Source organism: Heteronotia binoei, chromosome 13 (assembly GCF_032191835.1).
Source record: "Heteronotia binoei isolate CCM8104 ecotype False Entrance Well chromosome 13, APGP_CSIRO_Hbin_v1, whole genome shotgun sequence".
Classification (NCBI taxonomy): domain Eukaryota; kingdom Metazoa; phylum Chordata; class Lepidosauria; order Squamata; family Gekkonidae; genus Heteronotia; species Heteronotia binoei.
In genome coordinates this window covers 62,867,248-62,887,632 of record NC_083235.1, presented here as the reverse complement: position 1 = coordinate 62,887,632, position 20,385 = coordinate 62,867,248, and the positions used below count along the sequence as shown (strand labels likewise).

Here is a 20,385-nt window from a genome sequence, read left to right as displayed (position 1 = left end):
TTCTGGAAGGGCCCCTTTAAAAGTAAATATGAACAGGGCTTGTGTATGAAGGTACATTAAAGATTATAAGAACATAAGAACATAAGAGAAGCCATGTTGGATCAGGCCAACGGCCCATCCAGTCCAACACTCTGTGTCACACAGTGGCAAAAAATTTTATATATACACACACACTGTGGCTAATAGCCATTGATGGACCTCTGCTCCATATTTTTATCTAAACCCCTCTTGAAGGTGGCTATACTTGTGGCCGTCACTACCTCCTGTGGCAGTGAATTCCACATGTTAGGAATATATGTTAGGGTCTGTTTTTCTTTAATAATTGGCAGGGTGCTATTCAGAGTGGAAAAGCCGTGGGGGAGGAGGGATGGAGTAGTTAGCAGTTTGTCCTTCAATGATCTCTTAGCTTCAAATTGCCATCCCCATGTGGCTTCCTCCCCCCCCCCCGGGGATTCCAAAAATATTTTCAGTCATACAAAAAAACAAGCATAGATGCTGCTAACATCAGTCATGCTGCCAAAATATATATGAAACCAACACATATGGCAGAACCAGTTAATGTGGGGGACAGGGGGAGATTTAAAATACGAGGGTGTACATGTCCATATATCATTTATAGAGAAGATGGCAGCTTGATTGATAATAACTAAAGTGGTTATTTAGGAATGCAAGTATGTGAACAATTAATGGAGCTACAATGGAGCTACAATGGAGCTGATGTAGGTCAAGAATGTTTGTCTACTTAGTAAGGCAGAAATGGGAAGTGGTTAGTGGTGGGGAGCTGGCAGGAACATTGGTTAATGGTTCTGCAATGATAGCAGTTGGTGAGTGTTTTTTTTTATGGAGGCAAGGTTTGGGGTGAATAATGACTGATTAGAAATGCATTAAGGGTTCAGAGAGATAGCCTGCTGCGGTTGTGTGATAGTTGTGTACAAAAGAGGAAGGATGCTCTTTTCTCTGCTACAGGAGCCACTGTACCCCTCCCTCCGTTAAAGAACCAAGTGGGCAGCCGTGTTGGTCTGAAGCAGCTGAACAAAGCAGGAGTCAAGTTGCACCTTTAAGACCCACCAATTTTTATTTAGAACGTAAGCTTTCGTGTGCTCTTAAGCACACTTCATCAGACAAGGAATCCAGCGCCGTGAGCAAAGCCATACATAGCTGAGCAGAGCCATACATGGCTGGTAGACAGTGGCCCAGAATGCAACATGGTACAGATTTAATGACAGTGAAGTAAAATTATCTGGTAGGCCCTGGTTTAGAATGTAGAATGGTACAATGACAGAACAGTAAAATTAACAAACTGGGCAAGCCTTTTATCTGAGTAGCATGAGCATGCGAAAGCAACAAAACAGCAGTATGCAGTAAAATTAACAAACTGAGCAAACCTTTGATCTGAGTAGCATGAGCATGCGAAAGCAACAAAACAGTAGTATGTCAGAATGTGAGATTGTCTGTCAATGACAATGGGAGATGGGTTCAATATATGTAATGGGATAAGCAACGAATGTTCCTGTTTGAGTGTGTCAATATAGCTAAAAGAGAATTATATTGGATAGTGATGTTCTTGTCCACCTAATTTTCTTTTTAACATGTAAACATAATTCTGGTTTGCCATAGGAAAATGGAATACAATAAAATATAGCGAAAACGGGTAAAGCATATGTAATAAGATATACAGCCAATATCCTTATTTTGAGTATGTCAATGCAAATAATAATACTGATACACAATTCTAAAAGAGAAATACATTGGAATACTGTGGATGTATAGCTATACTCACCGAGAGTGGGTTTAGCATCTGTAATGAGATAAAAAACCAATATCCCTGTTCAGTCCTGGAGAGGTGTTTGTTCCAAGTTTCATAATAATTTGTAATTCAGCAGTTTCTCTCTCCATTCTGTTCTTGAAGTTCCTTTGCAGTAAAACAGCTACCTTGAGGTCACCCATTGAATGCTTTGGAAGGTTAAAGTGTTCTCCCACAGATTTCTCAGTTCTGTGATTCCTAATGTCAGATTTGTGTCCATTTATCCTTTAGTGTAGGGTTTGTCCTGTTTGCCCTAGATAGAGAACTGAAGGGCATTGTTGGCATTTAATGGCATATATAATGTTGGAAGATGAACAAGTGAATGAGCCTGAGATGGTATAGTTAATGTTGTTAGGGTCAGTGATTGTGTTGTCTGGGTGTATGTAGCAGCAAAGTTGGCACTTGGGTTTATTGCAAGCTCTGGTACTGGTGTCCATGCTCAGATGAGATGCTGTATTGTTGTGGGTGAGGAGTTGTTTGAGGTTTAAAGAACATCAGCTCAGCCCTAACTGCTTTCATTGCCAGATTCACTTCTGTCTATGTCCCCTGCCTTTTCCTGTCCTTTAGATGCCTTTTATTTTTAGTATGGAAGCCTGGAAGCTACAGACTGTCCTTTGACTGATGTGAGCTTTTATTAGGACAACGTTCTGAATGACTGGATATAAATATTATGAATTCATAAAATGCAACTACTAAGGTCAAGGCAGAGAAATAGATGGAGTTGATGGAGAATATGTGTAGCCCACAAAAGGCAGTTTAGAGGAGGAGGAAGAAAAGGATACAAGCTTGTGGAGAGATTCTGTAGAAATACATGAAACAAAATATGAGAATAACTGAACATGTCACTTCGCAGAAATGACTATGGAGGTGGATGCAGGGCTGAAAGGGCATACAGACAACAGAAAATAGAGTAACTGAAGTGTTAGACTAGCTGGGAAACCTTGGTTAGGAAATCCTGTTGTGCCATGGAGGCTTGCTGGGTGTCTTTGAGCTAGTCACACTCTCTCAAACGAACTTACCTCACAGGGTTGTTGTGAGGATAAAATGAAGGCGAGGAGAGGATGTGGAGAAAGATGTGATAAATGAAATAAATATAATTTTAAAACGTTGGTAATGCTGATGGCAACGATTTGGAGGGGAGGGATGGTGGCTCAGTGGTAGAGCATCTGCTTGGGAAGCAGAAGGTCCCAGGTTCAGTCCCCGGCATCTCCAAATAAAAAGGGTCCAGACAAATAGGTGTGAATAAACCTCAGCTTGAGACCCTGGAGAGCCTCAGCCAGTCTGAGTAGACAATATTGACTTTGATGGACCGAGGGTCTGATTTAGTAGAAGGCAGCTTCATATGTTTATGGGGAGGGATGGTGGCTCAGTGGTAGAGCATCTGCTTAGTAAGCAGAAGGTCCCAGGTTCAGTTCCCGGCATCTCCAAATAAAAAGGGTCCAGACAAATAGGTGTGAAAAACCTCAGCTTGAGACCCTGGAGAGCTGCTGCCAGTCTGAGTAGACAATATTGACTTTGATGGACCGAGGGTCTGATTCAGTATAAGGCAGCTTCATATGCTCATATATGATTTGTGGCAATGACAGAATGTTTTATATCATGCTGTAACTTAGTAGAAGACCAGGTCCTGGAGATAATTAGTGTTATCAGACGGGCGGGAGTTCGGACCGGGCTGGGGAATATAGAGTCTGCAGTAGCTGTCCCTGCTACGGCGGAGGTTGATTATGGAAACTGACCGGCCCGGAACCGTAAGTAAGGAACTGAGCCGTAGAAGAAACTGAGACGGCACTAAAGACTCAAGGCACGTGGTCCCGGGAAGTATTTTCATGTTGCACCAATTGCCGCCGTTTCCATAGAAATGGGATCGGCACAGCTGCCCAGACGGAATCGTTAGTAGGAAAGAACAATCTGCTGGGTTTGTAGGACGGAAGGTTTTCATGGGGCCTTTTATTCGCATCTGTTTTATAAAATATAACTGTTCCTTGCGTTGAAGTATCTCCTGCAGTAAAGCCAGTTTCACTTTAAGCATAACAGAATACAGTGTAAGGCGGCGGGAATTTGAGGCGGTCCGTTTGAGTTCAGTAAGGGCGCCAGTCATTTCCCAGTCCTTCCTTGCGCTGGAGCTCACATATGATTTGTATTATTATTTATGATTATGAACTGGTTGTGCTGCTGGGAATTTCGCTTCGTCTCTTCACCTTTGGAAAAAACTGCCTTCGGTTTCCTTTCTCTGTTTTACTTATACAAGTGGGGGACCTGCAAGGACATGTGGGGGGCATCTCATTTTCTCCTCCCATACTATTTCCTCATTCCCTTCCCTGAAACCAGCCATAGCTTCTCCACCTTTCCTGCTACCTTCTTGCCTGCCAACATTTCCCCCTCTCCGTCTTCATTTTCCTCTTTTTAACCTCATCTTGGCAGCCTTTCCCTGGGAGAACTCTGAGTTATGTGATAGCCAGGTTCAGTTGTGGTGGTGGTAGGGAATGAGCAAAGACTTTCAGTGGTCACCTCATTTTCTCTGTATTCCCTCCTCCGTATGATTTCTTCTTTCCCTTCTCCTGGCTACCCCCATATCCTAACCCTGCTTCCTTCTCATCCACCAACCAACATGCCATTTATTTGCCCAATCTTGAGCTATATTTATTGATTTGATCACTTAATTTATACCGTGCAGCTCTTCACAGTGTGAACCCAAACCAGCTTAAGTCCCTCTCCTGTCATTTTATCCTCACAACCAATGTTCCCTCTAAGCTACAAAGTCTTGTGAGCGAAAATTCTACTTTGTGAGCTACTGGCATTAAAGTTGTGAGCTACTGCATAAATTAGTGTGCTCTGGGGTCGTCCTTCCAGAGCTAAGATAAAAATGTGTGAGCTGGAGGCTAAAAATCTGTGAGCTAGCTCATGCATTGCTAACTCAGCTTAGAGGGGTCATTGCTGGTTTGAAGGCTGGCAGTTTGAAGGCTTGAAGGTTTGAAGGCTGGCAGTACAGTTGACTGACAACAGCAACTGAGAGTATTAATTTCTTAAACCTGCAGGTTCTGCTTTTGTTATTTTGAGGGTTTTTAACCACACTTTAATTTTATTTTTATTTTTTTCTGCAAATCTGAGGCATATTTCAGTTTTGTAGAAAGATCTGTCTTGACTGATCATGGCTCCAGACTCCAAATTTAAATATCCACAGATTTGGCCATGTTGATAATTGGATATATTGATGATTAAGAAAACCAGATAATCATCATCACAGAGGAAAGCTGAGTAGTGGGGGAGTTTTTGGAAACTGGATGCAGTTTGTTCCACCCAGTCTCTGTGCTCATGCTGAGCATTACGACTTAACTACTGGGTGCCTCTCCAGAGGACCTACATTTATATACCCCCACCCCTCTTGCTTGTGATCTACGCTTTGTTGCTGTGGTTTGGGTATGGAATGGATTCAGGGATCTGAGCCACACAGCCTCTCTGCTCCAGCTAAGCACAGAGCTTTGCTGGGGGGTGCTTCATTTGTACCCACCCCTCCTGACTGCTTGTGAACACCATGAGGGTTGAAATGGGTGGAAGAGGTGGTCATTATGGGTGGGGGGAGAAGGCCCCGTTCCCCAGGCACCAAACCAAACCTGCTGCCCCACCCCCTGAATCCTGCCCTACCAGGGTTCACCAGGGGTCTTGGAGCCTTCTTCCCCTGCTCTATCCTTGAGGCTTTCCCAAGAGGAAACAGATTTTAGCAATGTCCGGATGTTGCAGTTGCTGAAAGTCTTTGGAGAGGACTCTGGCAGCAATAGTTCAGAGACTGGTGAGAAAGCATCTTCCCTTTCCACATCCCAACTCCCTGTTGCTCCCTGTTGCTCCTGTTGCCCTGAGTACATTCCCCTCTGGCACCTTCCAGTTCAGCGCCAGAAAGCAGCTGTGCCTAGTCCCAGCCAGTGTTCCCACCAAATTATGCTAGGTTAGTTGCACTGCCACACCAATTTTCAGCGTTTAATGCAGCAATTTTTGGCCCAGCACAGGGATGACATAGTTTGGTAGGGTGGCTAGCTGAGCAGGAGGAAGAGGAACAAATGGGCCTCAGGTGAGGAAGTGCTGCCACTGTGTGTGAGCTATGCCATGGTAGGCAGGCAGATCTTCCCCACAGGTAGTCCAGTCCCCAGGAGTTGCTGGCGATGGCCAGGGACAGTGAGCAGAGCCTCTTGGGTCAAGGGCACTTGGTGGCAGTGACCCACCATTCCTCATGGGGGCATTGCCAGTGGCAAGGTGAGAGGCTGCACTCTGGCTGGGCTTTCTGAGTGAGATGAGGCTCCCTTGTGGTGCAACTTGTGGTGCAGGTAGGCAGAGGGGGCAGACTGGCTTGTATGTAGGCAGGAAGCGGGCTGGCAAGTGGCTTTACTCACTATACAGCATCAGAGGGGCTTGGAGAGACTTTGTCATGTGATAAAAAGCAAGGGGAAGAGAGGAGAAGAAAAGAGGGGAGAGCACTCAGTAACTCAGTGGCTATAGATGCGGTGGGACTTTGGCTTATTTCAGACACTTTGACACTGGAATGGGGCCTGCTACCTCACAGAGCTGAGGCCTGCTTGTAGGAATCCTAAAGAAATAGCTTAGGCCAAAGATCCAGAGTTCAGTGCAGCCAATCACACTGTTTGGAAGCTAACCAATAAATGAGGATGAGTGAGTCAGCCTTTGGTTGTTTAACAATAGGAATTGCTGAAAGGAAGCTGCTCAGACAAGAGCTTCTGTCTTTCCCAAGCTACCTTTTACTTCAAATGTTAATTTAATTTCATATGTTGTTAGCACTTCTAGGCTTGGAGTTAAAGGAACTCTAGCTGAATAGCCTCAGCAGTTGCAGGGGGTATCTGCTTGTTTTCTTGTAGGGAAATAAACCCTTCTTTAAAGAATGTGAGAATTAACTTAAAATTTTAGATTTAGGGTAAAATTGGATCCTCTGATTTTTAAGCCCTAGCTGTATTTAAATCCTAGCTGCAGTTTAATTTGTTATTTGTTTCCCCTTTTCTATTGCAAAAACCTACCTAAGATGTAGCCTTATCTTTGATCTCACTACCCTAGCCTTTTGTATTAGTACTTTAATTTATAGGTGTAATAAAATTTAAAAGTGATATTAAAGTGTAAACTAGTTTTGTAACCTTAATTTTAATCCCTGTCCTTTATTTGACCCTCTGTTTAACCCTTCCTGTAGTGCAGCAATGTCTGAGCCTAAAATTTGCTACACCTAGGGCATTTTTTGAGCAGGAATGCACAGGAACACAGTTCTGGCTGGCTTGGCACCAGGGGGTGTGGCCTGATATGCAAATGAGCTCCTGCTGGACTTTTTCTACAAAGTACCTGAGTCGTTTGAGCAGCTACGACTGAACTAAAATTAGAACAAGACCAGAGTATTAGAACAGAACTAAAATTAGCTACACGTAAGTGGTTTGAGCATCTACAACACTGGGAGGTTACAAAATGTTGGCACCTAAAGGTTGCCCTCAATGTTTTAACCCTTTTCAATTAGCCTATCTTTATAGCATTTTAGGGGTGTATGCGTATGTATGCCACTTACCATCCCCTTGTTCATCTGTTAAACTTGATTGTTTATTCCCTTGTTCCAGACACTATGGCTCTTTCACACACACTGAATAATGCACTTTCAATCCACCACTAAATTTTATTGTGAAATGAAAAAATCCACTTGCAAATGATCGCTAAAGTGCCTTAAAAGTCAGGTGAAAGTGCATTATTCAGCAAGGGCGAAAGTACCTTTTGTCACCGGAGCTGAAACACTTTGTCGCTGGAATGGGGACTGATACCTTCAGTAAGATCCGGTACTCTGAACACAAAAGAAAGTAGTTCATCCGTGGAATTTCTAACCAGATAAAAACGAGCAAGTAAAACTGTTTTTATTTATTTATTTATGGGCTCGGCAGGTAATAAATGTGAAACATAATTTGTTTTAGAACATTTTTATGCACTTTTCCAACTAATTTCTAGGTCCCCAGGGCAGTGAACAATCAAAACATTAAAATAGAGCTTTAACATTCATACACACATAAAAATTTGGAAGAATTAAACAGAACACATAAATGAGAAAGAGGATCATATTTGGAAAGAGTTTCATTTGTATATTTCTGCCTATCGTCTAGATGTTAAATGCACAGGAAGTCTGGCAGGAAAAAAAGTTTCTACTTTTAATTGAACTTCTGTTTATGTTGTGTTGTGATTTAATAAACTAATACCAGTATATCCTTAGCTCTGCCTACTCAAGTGTAAAGGAGCAATTTTTTAACATATTTCTATATGCTTATGCAATAAAACTAGCCAACAGAGAAGCTGAATTTAGTATCCATTGAGATACTATATTCTGTATTTCTGTTGATTAGTTTTAATGTTAATATTACAGCATGCTATCCATTATTGAGAGCCAGTTTGGTGTAGTGGTTAAGTGTGTGGACTCTTATCTGGAAGAACCGGGTTTGATTCCCCACTCCTCCACATGCAGGTGCTGGAATGGCCTTGGGTCAGCCATAGCTATCGCAGGAGTTGTCCTTGAAAGGACAGCTTCTGTGAGAGCTCTCTCAGCCCCATCTTTCTCACAAGGTGTCTGTTGTGGGGGAGGAAGGTAAAGGAGATTGTGACCGCTCTGAAACTCTGAGATTCAGAGTGAAGGGTGGGATATAAATCCAATATCATCATCTTATTAATATTTCCATTATTTCTTGTTAGCAGTAAATTTAACATGAACAAGATGCTTTTGTGTGATCTAGCCTGACAGTTGACAACACATACTGCTGTTTTGGAAGTACTGTATTTTTGGAAATTTGCCATAATCCAGTGAGAGAGAGATGTGCAGTGATGCAGATTTCTCTAACAGATCTCTCTTAGGCTGCTTTCCAACAGGGTTTTTTTTCCTTAGTTGGAATGCAAGAAGCCCCAGGATTATGTCCAGATAACATTGTACTCATTTTCAGCACAGCTCATGGTATTTCTGGTACCTTCTCAATTTAAATTTGAGATAAATAGGGATTGGTTTTCTTTGGATTAAAGGGAGGACTGTGGGGTAGTTGCTGGTGGAGCATCCTTCTGGACACTCATTTGTAACCACCATGGGGAGAAGCTCAGCTTTCAAAATGGCACATGAAAGCAGCCTTGCTGTCAATCCTGTGCAAGTAAAAGATCCTACTTGTGATACTTGGATACACAAATGGTTTCTGTCCTACATTATGATTAGTGCTGTTAGCATGGATCTTGCGTAGTTCTCTGTCTCTTTCCTTGTTTCTGTTGTAGGGCTGCTGCAGTCTCCTAGCACACAAGCTGATATTTTTGTCTCTTTGTTGAAAAGCAGTAATTCTTTCAGCTAATATTCCTACTGGGTTTATGAGAGCTGTATGAAAGTAGTATGCTTTTATTTTTACTGCAGAGAATGCGGTTTTTAAAAAAAATGAATATGGACAGTTACTTTTTTCCTTCATAGCAATGAGCTAATGCATGTAGCATTAAGCAGAAAGCAAAACCTTTTGAGCTTCTGGAAGTGCCTTGAAGCTTTGGACCTGGTCTAAAAACATACATAAACAGATGTAGTCTCACTGGAGATACTGTCTGGCTATCTGATGAAGAAGAAGAAGACTGCAGATTTATACCCCACCCTATCTCTGAATCTCAGAGACTCAGAGCGGCTTACAGTCTCCTTTACCTTCCTCCCCCACAACAGACACCCTGTGAGGTGGGTGGGGCTGAGAGGGTTCTCACAGCAGCTGCCCTTTCAGGGACAACTCCTATGAGAGCTATGGCTAACCCAAGGCCATCTCAGCAGGTGCAGGTGGAGGAGTGGGGAATCAAACCTGGTTCTCCTAGATAAGAGTCTGCACACTTAACCACTACACCAAACTGGCTGGAAAACCTCCCAATTTGAAAAGGTTATTTTAAAGCGGAAGGTTCTGATTTCATTTATTTATAAGGGTTTGCTAGACATTGATGCTGTTGACTTGTTATCCTATCAAGAAATTTGGCAAAGGAATAGTTCAATTAATTTTCAGGAGGATGTTTGGCAACAAATCTGGTCATCTCCTTCGTTCGTTTCAAAATCATTGAATATACAATTACAAACTCAAAAAATTTGTTTCGGTGGTATTTAACACCTCAGAGATTAAGCTATATTGCGATAAATCAATCCTCCAAATGTTGGAAAAATTGTGGAGAGGTGGGCACATTTATACACTGCTGGTGGTCTTGCCTGAGGGTGCAGTTGTTTTGGGCAGTAATTGTGGCAAAAATCAAGGATATCATGGGCTATAGTTTACCCTTAAGATTGGAACTCATTTTGCTTGACTGTTGGAAAGGTATTCCTATTACTTCTCTCAATAAATCCCTGATATCCCTTTTACTAGCTGCTGCTGAAATGGTGTTAGCCCAATTTTGGAAATCTCCCAATATTCCTCCAGTTAAAGCCTGGTATGCTAAAATCTGGGAGGTCTATGCTATGGACAAGATAGCAGATAGTTTATACAATATAAACAATTCAGAAGGTAACGAATCTCTGATGTACAAGTGACTTCCATTTCTTAAATTTTCTTTTGGTCCTGTAGATCAAATGCGTACATGTATACCTGGTAGATATTATGACATTATCAATTTGATGTAATTAATTTATGGACAGAGAACTTATTTTTTAATTCAGCTGCCAATTATGTATGTCTGTGTGAATATATATATGTGTGTGTGTGTGTGTGTATATATATATATATATATATATATATATATATATATATATATATATATTGTGTTTTGTTGTTTTGTTTGTATTTTGTGTATATATATATATTTCCTGCTGGTATGCTATGCTTATAAACAAAGAATGACTGCAGATACAGTCATTGATTGCTTTATTTGTATGTTTATTAAATTCAATAAAAAGTTTTTGGACAAAAAAAGAAAAGAAAAGGTTAAAGGGCTCTCATTGGATTAGAAAGAAATGCTTTGTCTGATAAATGTTACCGTTCCCCATGGTTTAAACAGATAAGAAACACTGTCATCATACAGAGAAATATCATGCTGTATGGAAAGCTTTAATGGTTGTAAAGACTACTAGTTGAACTAGATTTAACAGCCACAGGTTCAGTTTGACTCCTGCTTAATCTGTGTACAGCGGAGCTATAGTATGATGAAAAGTTCAGCATGGTCAGATCGGAAGGAGGAGCTGTCCCCCCTTCCATGCAAGGCTTTCACTCCCAAACCACTGTTCGTTTCTTAGTGGAAATTAGCTTTAAACTTTTGCAAATTAAAAATACTTTTGCAAATTAAAATTTTAATCTTGCAAATTATTTTTTTAATTATTATTAATATAATTAGATGTTTTTGATAGTGTTAAGGTGTCAGTTGTAAATAAAAAGACAGAGTGAAAATCAGAAATGTTATTACTGTATCTTAATATTATTATACCGAAATAGCTAGGCTTTGCATATGACACAAGATACTAAGGTTATTGAAGGATAATCTGTAGAATGAGATGAAGATGAATATATTGGATTTATACCCCGCTCTCCACTCCGAAGAGTCTCAGAGCGGCTCACAATCTCCTTTCCCTTTCTCCCCCACAACAGACACCCTGTGAGGTGGGTGGGGCTGGAGAGGGCTCTCACAGCAGCTGCCCTTTCAAGGACAACCTCTGCCAGAGCTATGGCTGACCCAAGGCCATTCTAGCAGGTGCAAGTGGGGGAGTGGGGAATCAAACCCGGTTCTCCCAGATAAGAGTCCACACACTTAACCACTACACCAAACTGGCTCTTTATGTGAGTAGGACAAGTAATTTAGGAAGTTATGAGATGAAACAGCTAGATTATAGCTGCATTTGCAAAGCCAGTCTTGTACTTGTTAGGACTGAATGAAAGATACACCTTTGAACCCTGCTCTTCCTCCTCTAAAAAGCCTCTTGTGTCACATAGGTAAAGAGAAATATTTTCACTTAAATTTAAAAGCCAGAAAACTAGGACCAAAGGAACTTCAGGGAGGGAGGGAAGTCACCACAAAGAAAGCTCTGTCTCTAGTCACCTTTCACCTTGCTTCTGCTAGTGAGGGCACTGAGAGCGGAGTATATGATAATGGCATTGCATTAAGAAAAATGATAGATTGAAGTAATAGTTCATTTTGTAATTAACACTTTTTATCCTTCTCAGGTTCAGCAATGTTAAACACACAAAGAGATTTAAATGAACTTCTCATCTGTAAAGAGCAAGAACTGAAAGAACTGCACACTTATCAGATACATTTTCTGAAAACAGCATTGCAGGAAACCGAAAGACAACTTCGAGAAATACATAGGAAATTCAACAGATTAAAGGAAGATTTCACCTATAATCTTAAAGTCCTAGAAGAGAGAGACAGAGAACTGGAACGCTATGAAAGCTTGTTGACCCAGTTGAAAATAGCTGAAAATGGTAAAGAGGCAGAAGTTAGTGACCTTAGAATTCAGTTGGATAAGCTGCAACAGGCACTTACTCAGGAGACCAAAAAACAAGAAGCTTTGCAGCACCAATATCAACAAAAGCTTAAAGAACACCAGTTAGATTTGGAGCGGCTTCTTTGGTAAGATAGATCTGATCTGTGCATATATAATACAGCCCCAAAGCTGATGTTCAGGGAAGGCACCTTCCCTGAACATTTACTGGACATTTGTCCAGTTTGGTTTCGCTGTTCAGTCCGTTTTAACCTAAAAGCTAAGCAGTGTGGGTCCACATCTGATACATTAGATTTAAATAGCTGTGAGCTGTTCACTGTTTGGTTTCACTTTGAAACAAGGGCGGGGGGAGTGAAACAGACTAGTAAAATGGTTGCAAGCCATTTCACTGGTTGGTTTGGCTTTCCCCCGCTTCCAAACAGGGCAAAATGGACCAGTGAAATGGCTTGTAGACATTTTAGCCTATCATTTGAAGGGTGCACCCAGTTTGAAGTGGGGGAAAGTGAAATGGACCGGTGAAATTGCTGCAAAATGGACCAGTGAAATGGCTCATATCCATTTCAGCCTAACAGCTTATGGGTGCACTCATCTTGTTGTTTGGCTGACATAGCTGTCAGCCATTTAAACCTTGTAGCAGGGCTGGTTTAAATGGCTGTGCGCTGTTAAGCCCATCAGTTCCCCCCCCCACGCACACTTCAAAGCTGCAAGTCACTTCACTGGATGGTTTCACTTCCAAGCACCCACCCTGCTGTTAGGCTGAAATAGCTGTGAGTCATTTAACTGATCGCTTTCACTTCCTTCTACTTTGAAGTGGGGAGAAGCAAAATGGACTGGTGAAATGGCTGCCAGCCATTTCAGCCTAGCCACTGATGGATGCACCCACCCTGCTCTAAGGCTGAAATGGCTGTGAGCCATTAAAACCTAACTGTGGAGTGGGTCTGCCCATCTACTCTTAGGTTTAAATGGCTGTGAGCTGTGTTCCCTCTAAGCTGAGTTAGTGTGAGCTAGTTCACAGATTTTTAGCCTCCAGCTCACATGTTTTTGTCTTAGCTCAGGAAAATTGGCCCCAGAGCACAATAATTTGTGCAGTAGCTCACAACATTTATTATTATTATTTACATTTGATGAATCGCCCTATTCCGGCTAGCGCCAGGTTCAGGGCAATGTACAACATTAAAAAATACATATATATAACATCAGTTTCATTAGAAATCACATTAAAAATTACAAACCCTGCTGGCGTCTTTAAAGTGCTCTTATTCAGTTATTACATCACATCAGGGGTGTTTTAATGCCACCAGCTCACAACTTTAATGCCAGTAGCTCACAAAGTAGAATTTTTGCTCACAAGACTCTGCAGCTTAGAGGGAACATTGGCTGTGAGCCATTTAAACCTGCCAGTTTCTCTCCCCCTGCCCCAATTTGAAATGGGGGGGGGAGCTGCCAGCCATTTAACCCTTCCTAGGCGATTCCCCTCCTTTCTTCCAGCCATGGGGAGAAAGGTGGATCCAAACTGGCCTGTTCATTTCAGGGCATTTTGGGCTTCATTCAGTTCAGGGGCTGCCCCAAATTGAGCTGGTTTGTGCCCATACCTGATACATAAAAAAGATGCAAAGTTCCAAGCAGAGACTGATACTTTAGAATCTGATGGGGGGGGGGGGGGGAACAATGGCCATTAATTGTTGAGCAAAAGGTGGGCCATTGTGAATATATAATTCAGTTTTTATATTGTCTGTACTTGAGATTTAATCAAGTGAATGCTACCCTTTGTATTTTATAGCATTTTGGCCTTACAGTTTACAATAGGGTTGCCAGGTAATGTCTGGGGACTTTGGAGGTGGATCCAGGAGACTTTGGGGGTGGAACAAGGTTGTGACAAACTCAATTGATCTCCAAAGGGAGTTTTGGCTATCATATTGAAAGGGACCTCACTCCCTTTAAATGCCTTCCCTTCATTGGAAATAATGGAGGATTGGGGCACCTTTATTTGGGGTCATAGAAATGGACTTCTGGTCCAATCTTTCTGAAACTTGATTGTTGTTGTTTTTAATTAAAGAAGAGGCATTAGATGCTATACTGAAAATTTGGTGCTTCTACCTCAAAAAAACAGGGCCCCCAGAACCCCAGATACCCATGGATTGATTCTCCTTTATACCCTATGGGGATCCGTCTTCATAGGGTATAATGGAGCGCCCAATGGACATTCAACCCCCACCCCCATGCTTTATGATAACCATAAAGTGGGGGAGAGGGAGCCTCCAGACCAGGGGATCCTCTGCCTCCGGCCCAATTGAGGACTGGCAACCCTACGAGCTTGTTTTCTCTGAACATTACATATCTGTGTACTTGCCAACTAATAACACACGAAACACCTATCAGGATCTGCCTTCTGCTGTGAATCTGAGCTAGAGGATCTGAGCAGGATTCAGGCCATGATGGTCTGCTTGGCTGAGGAATTTTGTGACACTGTGTGCTTCTGTGCTACTTTGTCTGGAGCCCTGATGGAAAACATAGGGTGTAAAAGAACTAAATACAAATAAAATAAGATGTAAAATACCTTGCAACCTATCCTCTGTGTTAAATTATGGCAGAAGTCAATATTGGTTCCGAGACAATCTGATCTGCTCTGCTTATCTGATACATGTTTATACCGAACTTGTAATTGCTTATAGTATAGGCAGATGACTCAGATTGCTACTTGTGCTGTATTGTTGTTTTAGATGAATGAATTGTACTATCAGAGCCTAGCTGCAGTTAGTGTGGGATGACTCTAATTCAGGAGAGAGTAAACACAAATAAGACTTTAAATAAAGTAAATACAAATAAAATAAGACGTAAAATACCTTGCAACCTATATACCTTGCATATAGTAGTTTATCCCACAAAGTCATGTTTGCTGGAACTGAAAGTACTTACCAAACATGGTTATTTTTTAAAAAAATTGTTCTTTGAAATAGGGCAGACTTTTTGTTGCAGGGTAATCAGTTTTAAACCATTATTCTGCAGCTAAAGTAAATGGGATTTTACTGGATTTTTATTTGAAAGGTAATTATTGAAATATTTATATTTTGTGTATTTTTAATTGTTTGGTTTCATAGCTCAAAAGACTCTGATATGAGTCACCATCACAAGGAATATGAGAATATGAAACAACAACTTGAGAGAAAACTTCAGGAAATAGAAGGTGAACTTGCTTTGCAACGCCAGGTATGGAATAACTAAACCAGTTAAGCAGGATAGACTGACATCTTTTCTTATAGAAAAAACAGTCACATTTTACAGAATTTTATAGCTAAACTTTATACTCCCCCTGAAATCTCTTCACTTTATATTTTTTTATTTCTCACTCTAAAAGTAAAAAAATGACGTGTTCTAAAATTTATTACTTATAGGATTTATTACTTGGTTTTCTTCCTGCTCTGTCATTGTCCCTCTGGGAAGAAATGGTAGGATTGTGTCTAGTAAAATGAGATGGTGTAAGATTCTTTTCACAGGGTTTAGCCAAAACGCTGTGCTAAATTTGCCAACCTTGAAATTTCAGGAAGGTCAGTGCTATAAATCAGTAGCAGCTTTAGACAGTCATGAAGGCTAATAAACACACTGGTCTTTGCCAGCAGTTACTACTTCTCTGATTTCAAGGTCCTTTACCTTCCAGCTTTGCACGTGGCTATTTAAAAATAATTGTCAACTTATTAAACAATTTTTAGTTGATCAATCATCTATCTGCCTGTTAAAAATGTAGGCGCCTTTTGAGTTATTGAAGGAACTACAAAATAATTTTTGGATCCTATTCTTTTAAATAAGATGGGTCTGGCTGATTCAGATAAGGTCCAGTTTCTTTTGAAGGATGTTATTCCTGACATAACTGTAAACAGTGCCTTATTTCTGTACTGGGCCAAAATGATTCGTCAAGACAAGGAACAGTCTTGTTGTCCCATTTAACTGTGATCTTATGTAAATGTATTTTAATCCTGATGTCCAGTATTTTAACCTATTTTCTGTTTTTTAACCCATTGTTCTTTTAACCTGTTTTTACATGTCATTAAAGGTTGATTGATTGATTGATTGAGAAAATAATTTAATAAACAAAGTCTACCCCTCAAACTAAAGCCCATCTCTTTAAGATTTCTTTTTAATTTTCTTACTGTAACATGTCAGAACAGACCGAGGTCACAACACTTTTTAGTTACCGTAATTTTAGTATAAACTCTTGTGAGTCAGGACTGAGCTCTTGTGAGTCAGGGCTGAGCTGAGTCATAAAATCTTATGCTGGAATGAACTTGGTTATTCTTAAATTTGATTTCTGCTAGTTTTGCCAGAACAGACTAACATGGCTACCTTTATGAAATTAATAACCAGCCACAAAGGTAACTATTTCCTCAACTAATGGTCTCAACAAAATTATTCTCCTTTCTGTAATCAACTAACATTTTAATTGAATAACAGTGGAATTATAAGAACACTTTCCTGAGAATAAGTCCCATTTAATAGACTTGAGGAGGTCTCTGAGTAGACCTGCTTGGGATTGCACTGAAATGTATTGATTAATATAAATGAAAAAATCATTCAGATTATACAAATGGCTATGTCTCTCATGTGTGTAAAATATTTTTGCTGTGAAAAAGGATGCCACGATACTCATAATGTTTTCAATATTCCTTTGCTTCTATTCTGTGGGTTTTAAAATCCACCTTTAAACTGTGTTATGAATATAGGCTTGAACAATTATATACAATTCCATGTTTTTGATTTCAGGAACTTTTAGTGGAATTTGATGCAGAAATGAAAAAAAGAGAACATGAATTTCGACTGAAAGCAGATGAAATGAGTAATTTAGTTCTGTCTTATGAGCTTAAGGTAAATGCAGTTTCAAGATGTGCTAGGAATATAGCAATGCAAAAAAAAATTGGTACATTCACGATTACTCCTGGTATGTTTGTTCTATGTTATGTAAAGAATCCTCTATATTTCCATGAGTTCTAACTGGGGAAGGGCACGAACCCACTGATGAGCCAAAGTTCATCATGAATTTTGGCCTTTTCAGGGTTTGCAAACTCGAGTTCATAAACCACAAATGTTGCTAAAATTTATAGTGGCTTTTGATGGTTCATGGCTTTCTGCTCCTCATAAGAAACAGCGGAATGACTGGGAGTTCCCCACCACTCAGCTGTTTGGTTTAAATGGTTCCAAACCATTTAAGCCCTGCTTTCAGCTTCCAGCAGCTTTTCACAGGAGCGGAAAGCAGGGGTTAAATGGCTGGGAGCCATTTAAACCACTGCTGGTTTCTGCTCCTTCCCCAGGAGTAGAAAGGAGGGTTTAAATGGCTCTCTGCCATTTAAACCCTCCTTTTAGCTCCCCACAGCTTTTCATGGGAAGCAGAAAGCAAATGGTCCTGCAGTCTGCTTCCCTGCCACACAGCTGTTTTTCACATTGTTTTGTAGTGCCTTTAAACTTTAAAGGGATTGCACAAGACAGCCCAGAACTGCTGAATGGCTGTTTTTCAGGCTTTCTGCAAATCCCATTTAAAGGAATTGTGGTCCCTTTCAACAGGGCTTTCAGGGGCACAAACAGCTTTGGTTCGTAAACATTCTTCCTGGTTCATGCCCATCCCCAGTCCTAACCGTTCTTCCCATTAGGTGATGTAAAGCTGACTACTTCAGAAATGGCATTTCAGAGACTGGATTTCAGAGATGGCTTTACTTTCCTGCATGCAATCTCCAGTCATTAGAAACAAATGAGCTCCAGTCCAGACAGGGTTGGTTGGAAATGATAAGCCTACCCATAATGGTACTTCCACTCTGCTTTACTTGCAAATCTTGTAGGATACAAGTTATTTTGATCGTCACTTCCAGCGTGAAAATGTTTAAGGGTGATGGAATGAATGGGTTGATTCTCAGTTGGGGAGATGCTTTTATTAATTAGGGTTTGTAGAATCTTTCGGGATCAAGTGCCGTGTTCTACTGGAGAAAGTTTTCCTTCCAGACGTTTTGTTCTCAGCTGCGGAGAACATCCTCAGTGGCGTTGCAGCCGGAGCAGGCGCTCAGACCTTCTTGGCTGCTGTGCATTGAGTGGGGCCAGGGCTGCTGGAGAGCTGCTATTTGTAGGCTGGAGGGGGTGTGATGAAAGGGCAATTGGTTTGTGGATGTGCCCATTGTTTGGTGGGGCTTCCTGGAAGGGTAGTGATAAGGAAACTGGCTGTTGAATGTGACCATTGTCCTGTGTTAATTGCTGGGAAGGTTGGAAGGGGTTTGAAGATAAGGAAGATGGTTGTTGACTGTGCTGATTGTTCTGTGGAATTTGCTGGTTGTTCTGAGACTTTCTGCAATTTATAGTCTGTAGGGTGTTTTGCAGAGCTGGGTACCAAGATTGGTGGATGAAAATGCCTTCTTCCTTTCTGTTAAAATTGTGCTGGTGTTTGTAAATCTCAATAGCTTCTCTGTTCAGGCGGGTATGATAATGTGAGACCGTAGAAAGGACTTCAGTTCTTTCAAAGTGGATGACGTGGTCTCCTTCTTGAAATGCATGTTCAGCTACAGCTGATTTTTCTGGCTGAAACAAGCGACAGTGTCTCTTGTGTTCGGTGAGACGGGTGTTGATACTGCGTTGGGTAGTGCCAATGTAGACTGCACCACAGGAGCAGGGTATTTTGTAGACTCCAGGGGTTGAAAGTGGATCTCTCATATCTTTGGCCGAGCGCAGCATGTGGCGGACCTCAAACAGTCACTGCAGGCCAATGGATACTCCCAACAAGAAATTAGAAGAGCCCTCCATCCCAGGAGACCATCCACACCAAATCCCGAGCCACACACAAATGTGGGTACAGCCTTCCTGCCCTACATAAAATCTGTCACCGACCGCATTGGCAAAATTCTCAAACGCCATAATGTTGACACAGTCTTCAAGCCTACACAACACATCCGCCACATGCTGCGCTCGGCCAAAGATATGAGAGATCCACTTTCAACCCCTGGAGTCTACAAAATACCCTGCTCCTGTGGTGCAGTCTACATTGGCACTACCCAACGCAGTATCAACACCCGTCTCACCGAACACAAGAGACACTGTCAACAGCCAGTTTCCTTATCACTACCCTTCCAGGAAGCCCCACCAAACAATGGGCACATCCACAAACCAATTGCCCTTTCATCACACCCCCTCCAGCCTACAAATAGCAGCTCTCCAGCAGCCCTGGCCCCACTCAATGCACAGCAGCCAAGAAGGTCTGAGCTCCTGCTCCGGCTGCAACGCCACTGAGGATGTTCTCCGCAGCTGAGAACGAAACGTCTGGAAGGAAAACTTTCTCCGGTAGAACACGGCACTTGATCCCGAAAGATTCTACAAACCCTAATGATGTTACCAGCCGTGAAAACCTGAAATCTTTTATTAATTGTTTATTTAAACGATTGAGCATATACAGAATATCCAACTCTACCTCCCAAGCCCACCCCAAGATGCAGAAAGTATCTGCTCTATTTGCTGTTTTCTCTTTTGACCTCTTAGCACTAACATTTGTATTGACTCCTTACAAAGAGGTAAGGAGATGGCAAATTCCTAGATGGTGTGCTGGGCAAAGTCTAAAAATGGTTTAATGAGAGAGATCTTCATTAAGCCTTCAGATCATCCTTTTAAGTATTGTTAAAGAGTTCTGAAGGAAGTACAGATGCTTGAGATGAGTACATTCATTCAGTTTATTGCTTCATGCTGTGGGTCAGTAAAAATCAGTTCATAGGGGCATTCAAACATCATATCAAACTGTAGTTTAGAACTGAGGCATGGCCAGTTGGCTGGGCTTTCTTTCTCTCATTTTTATCCCACATTTCCTCCGAGGAGCTTAAGGCAGCATACATGGATCTCCCTTCTCTCACAATATCTTCACGACAATCCTTTGAGTTAGTGTATGCTGAGAGAAAGTGACTAGCCCAAGGTCACCCAGTGAGCATTATGGCAAAGTGCAGATTTGATCTCTGGTCTCCCAGATTTTAATCCCATACTCTCTTCCAGACACTATACCACACAGGCTCTTTTATTTGGTCTAAAATTGCTTGTCTTTTTATATTCTCTTTTTTCTCAACACTGCAGTCTCTAAGTTTAGTAGCTTTTGGAGACCAGGCCGCAACCACAGCTATGGTTTACCAATTCAGGCATC

The 20,385-nt window shown here is 41.4% G+C and overlaps 1 protein-coding gene across 2 annotated transcripts in view; it reads left to right on the top strand.

The window, feature by feature from the left end:
* Nucleotides 1–748: 748 nt before the first annotated feature.
* Nucleotides 749–20,385, top strand: part of CCDC57 (coiled-coil domain containing 57) — an 87,342-nt gene continuing 67,705 nt past the window's right edge. The window contains exons 1-4 of one of the 2 annotated variants that reach the window (XM_060253057.1): nt 749–824; nt 11,959–12,367; nt 15,338–15,446; nt 16,995–17,096. In XM_060253057.1, coding sequence (XP_060109040.1) covers nt 812–824; nt 11,959–12,367; nt 15,338–15,446; nt 16,995–17,096 — 633 coding nt within the window. In that variant the 5' untranslated portion in view covers nt 749–811. Of the gene's footprint in view, nt 825–3,600; nt 3,720–11,958; nt 12,368–15,337; nt 15,447–16,994; nt 17,097–20,385 lie in introns of those variants that run through there. The other variant, XM_060253059.1, reaches the window with a different exon arrangement.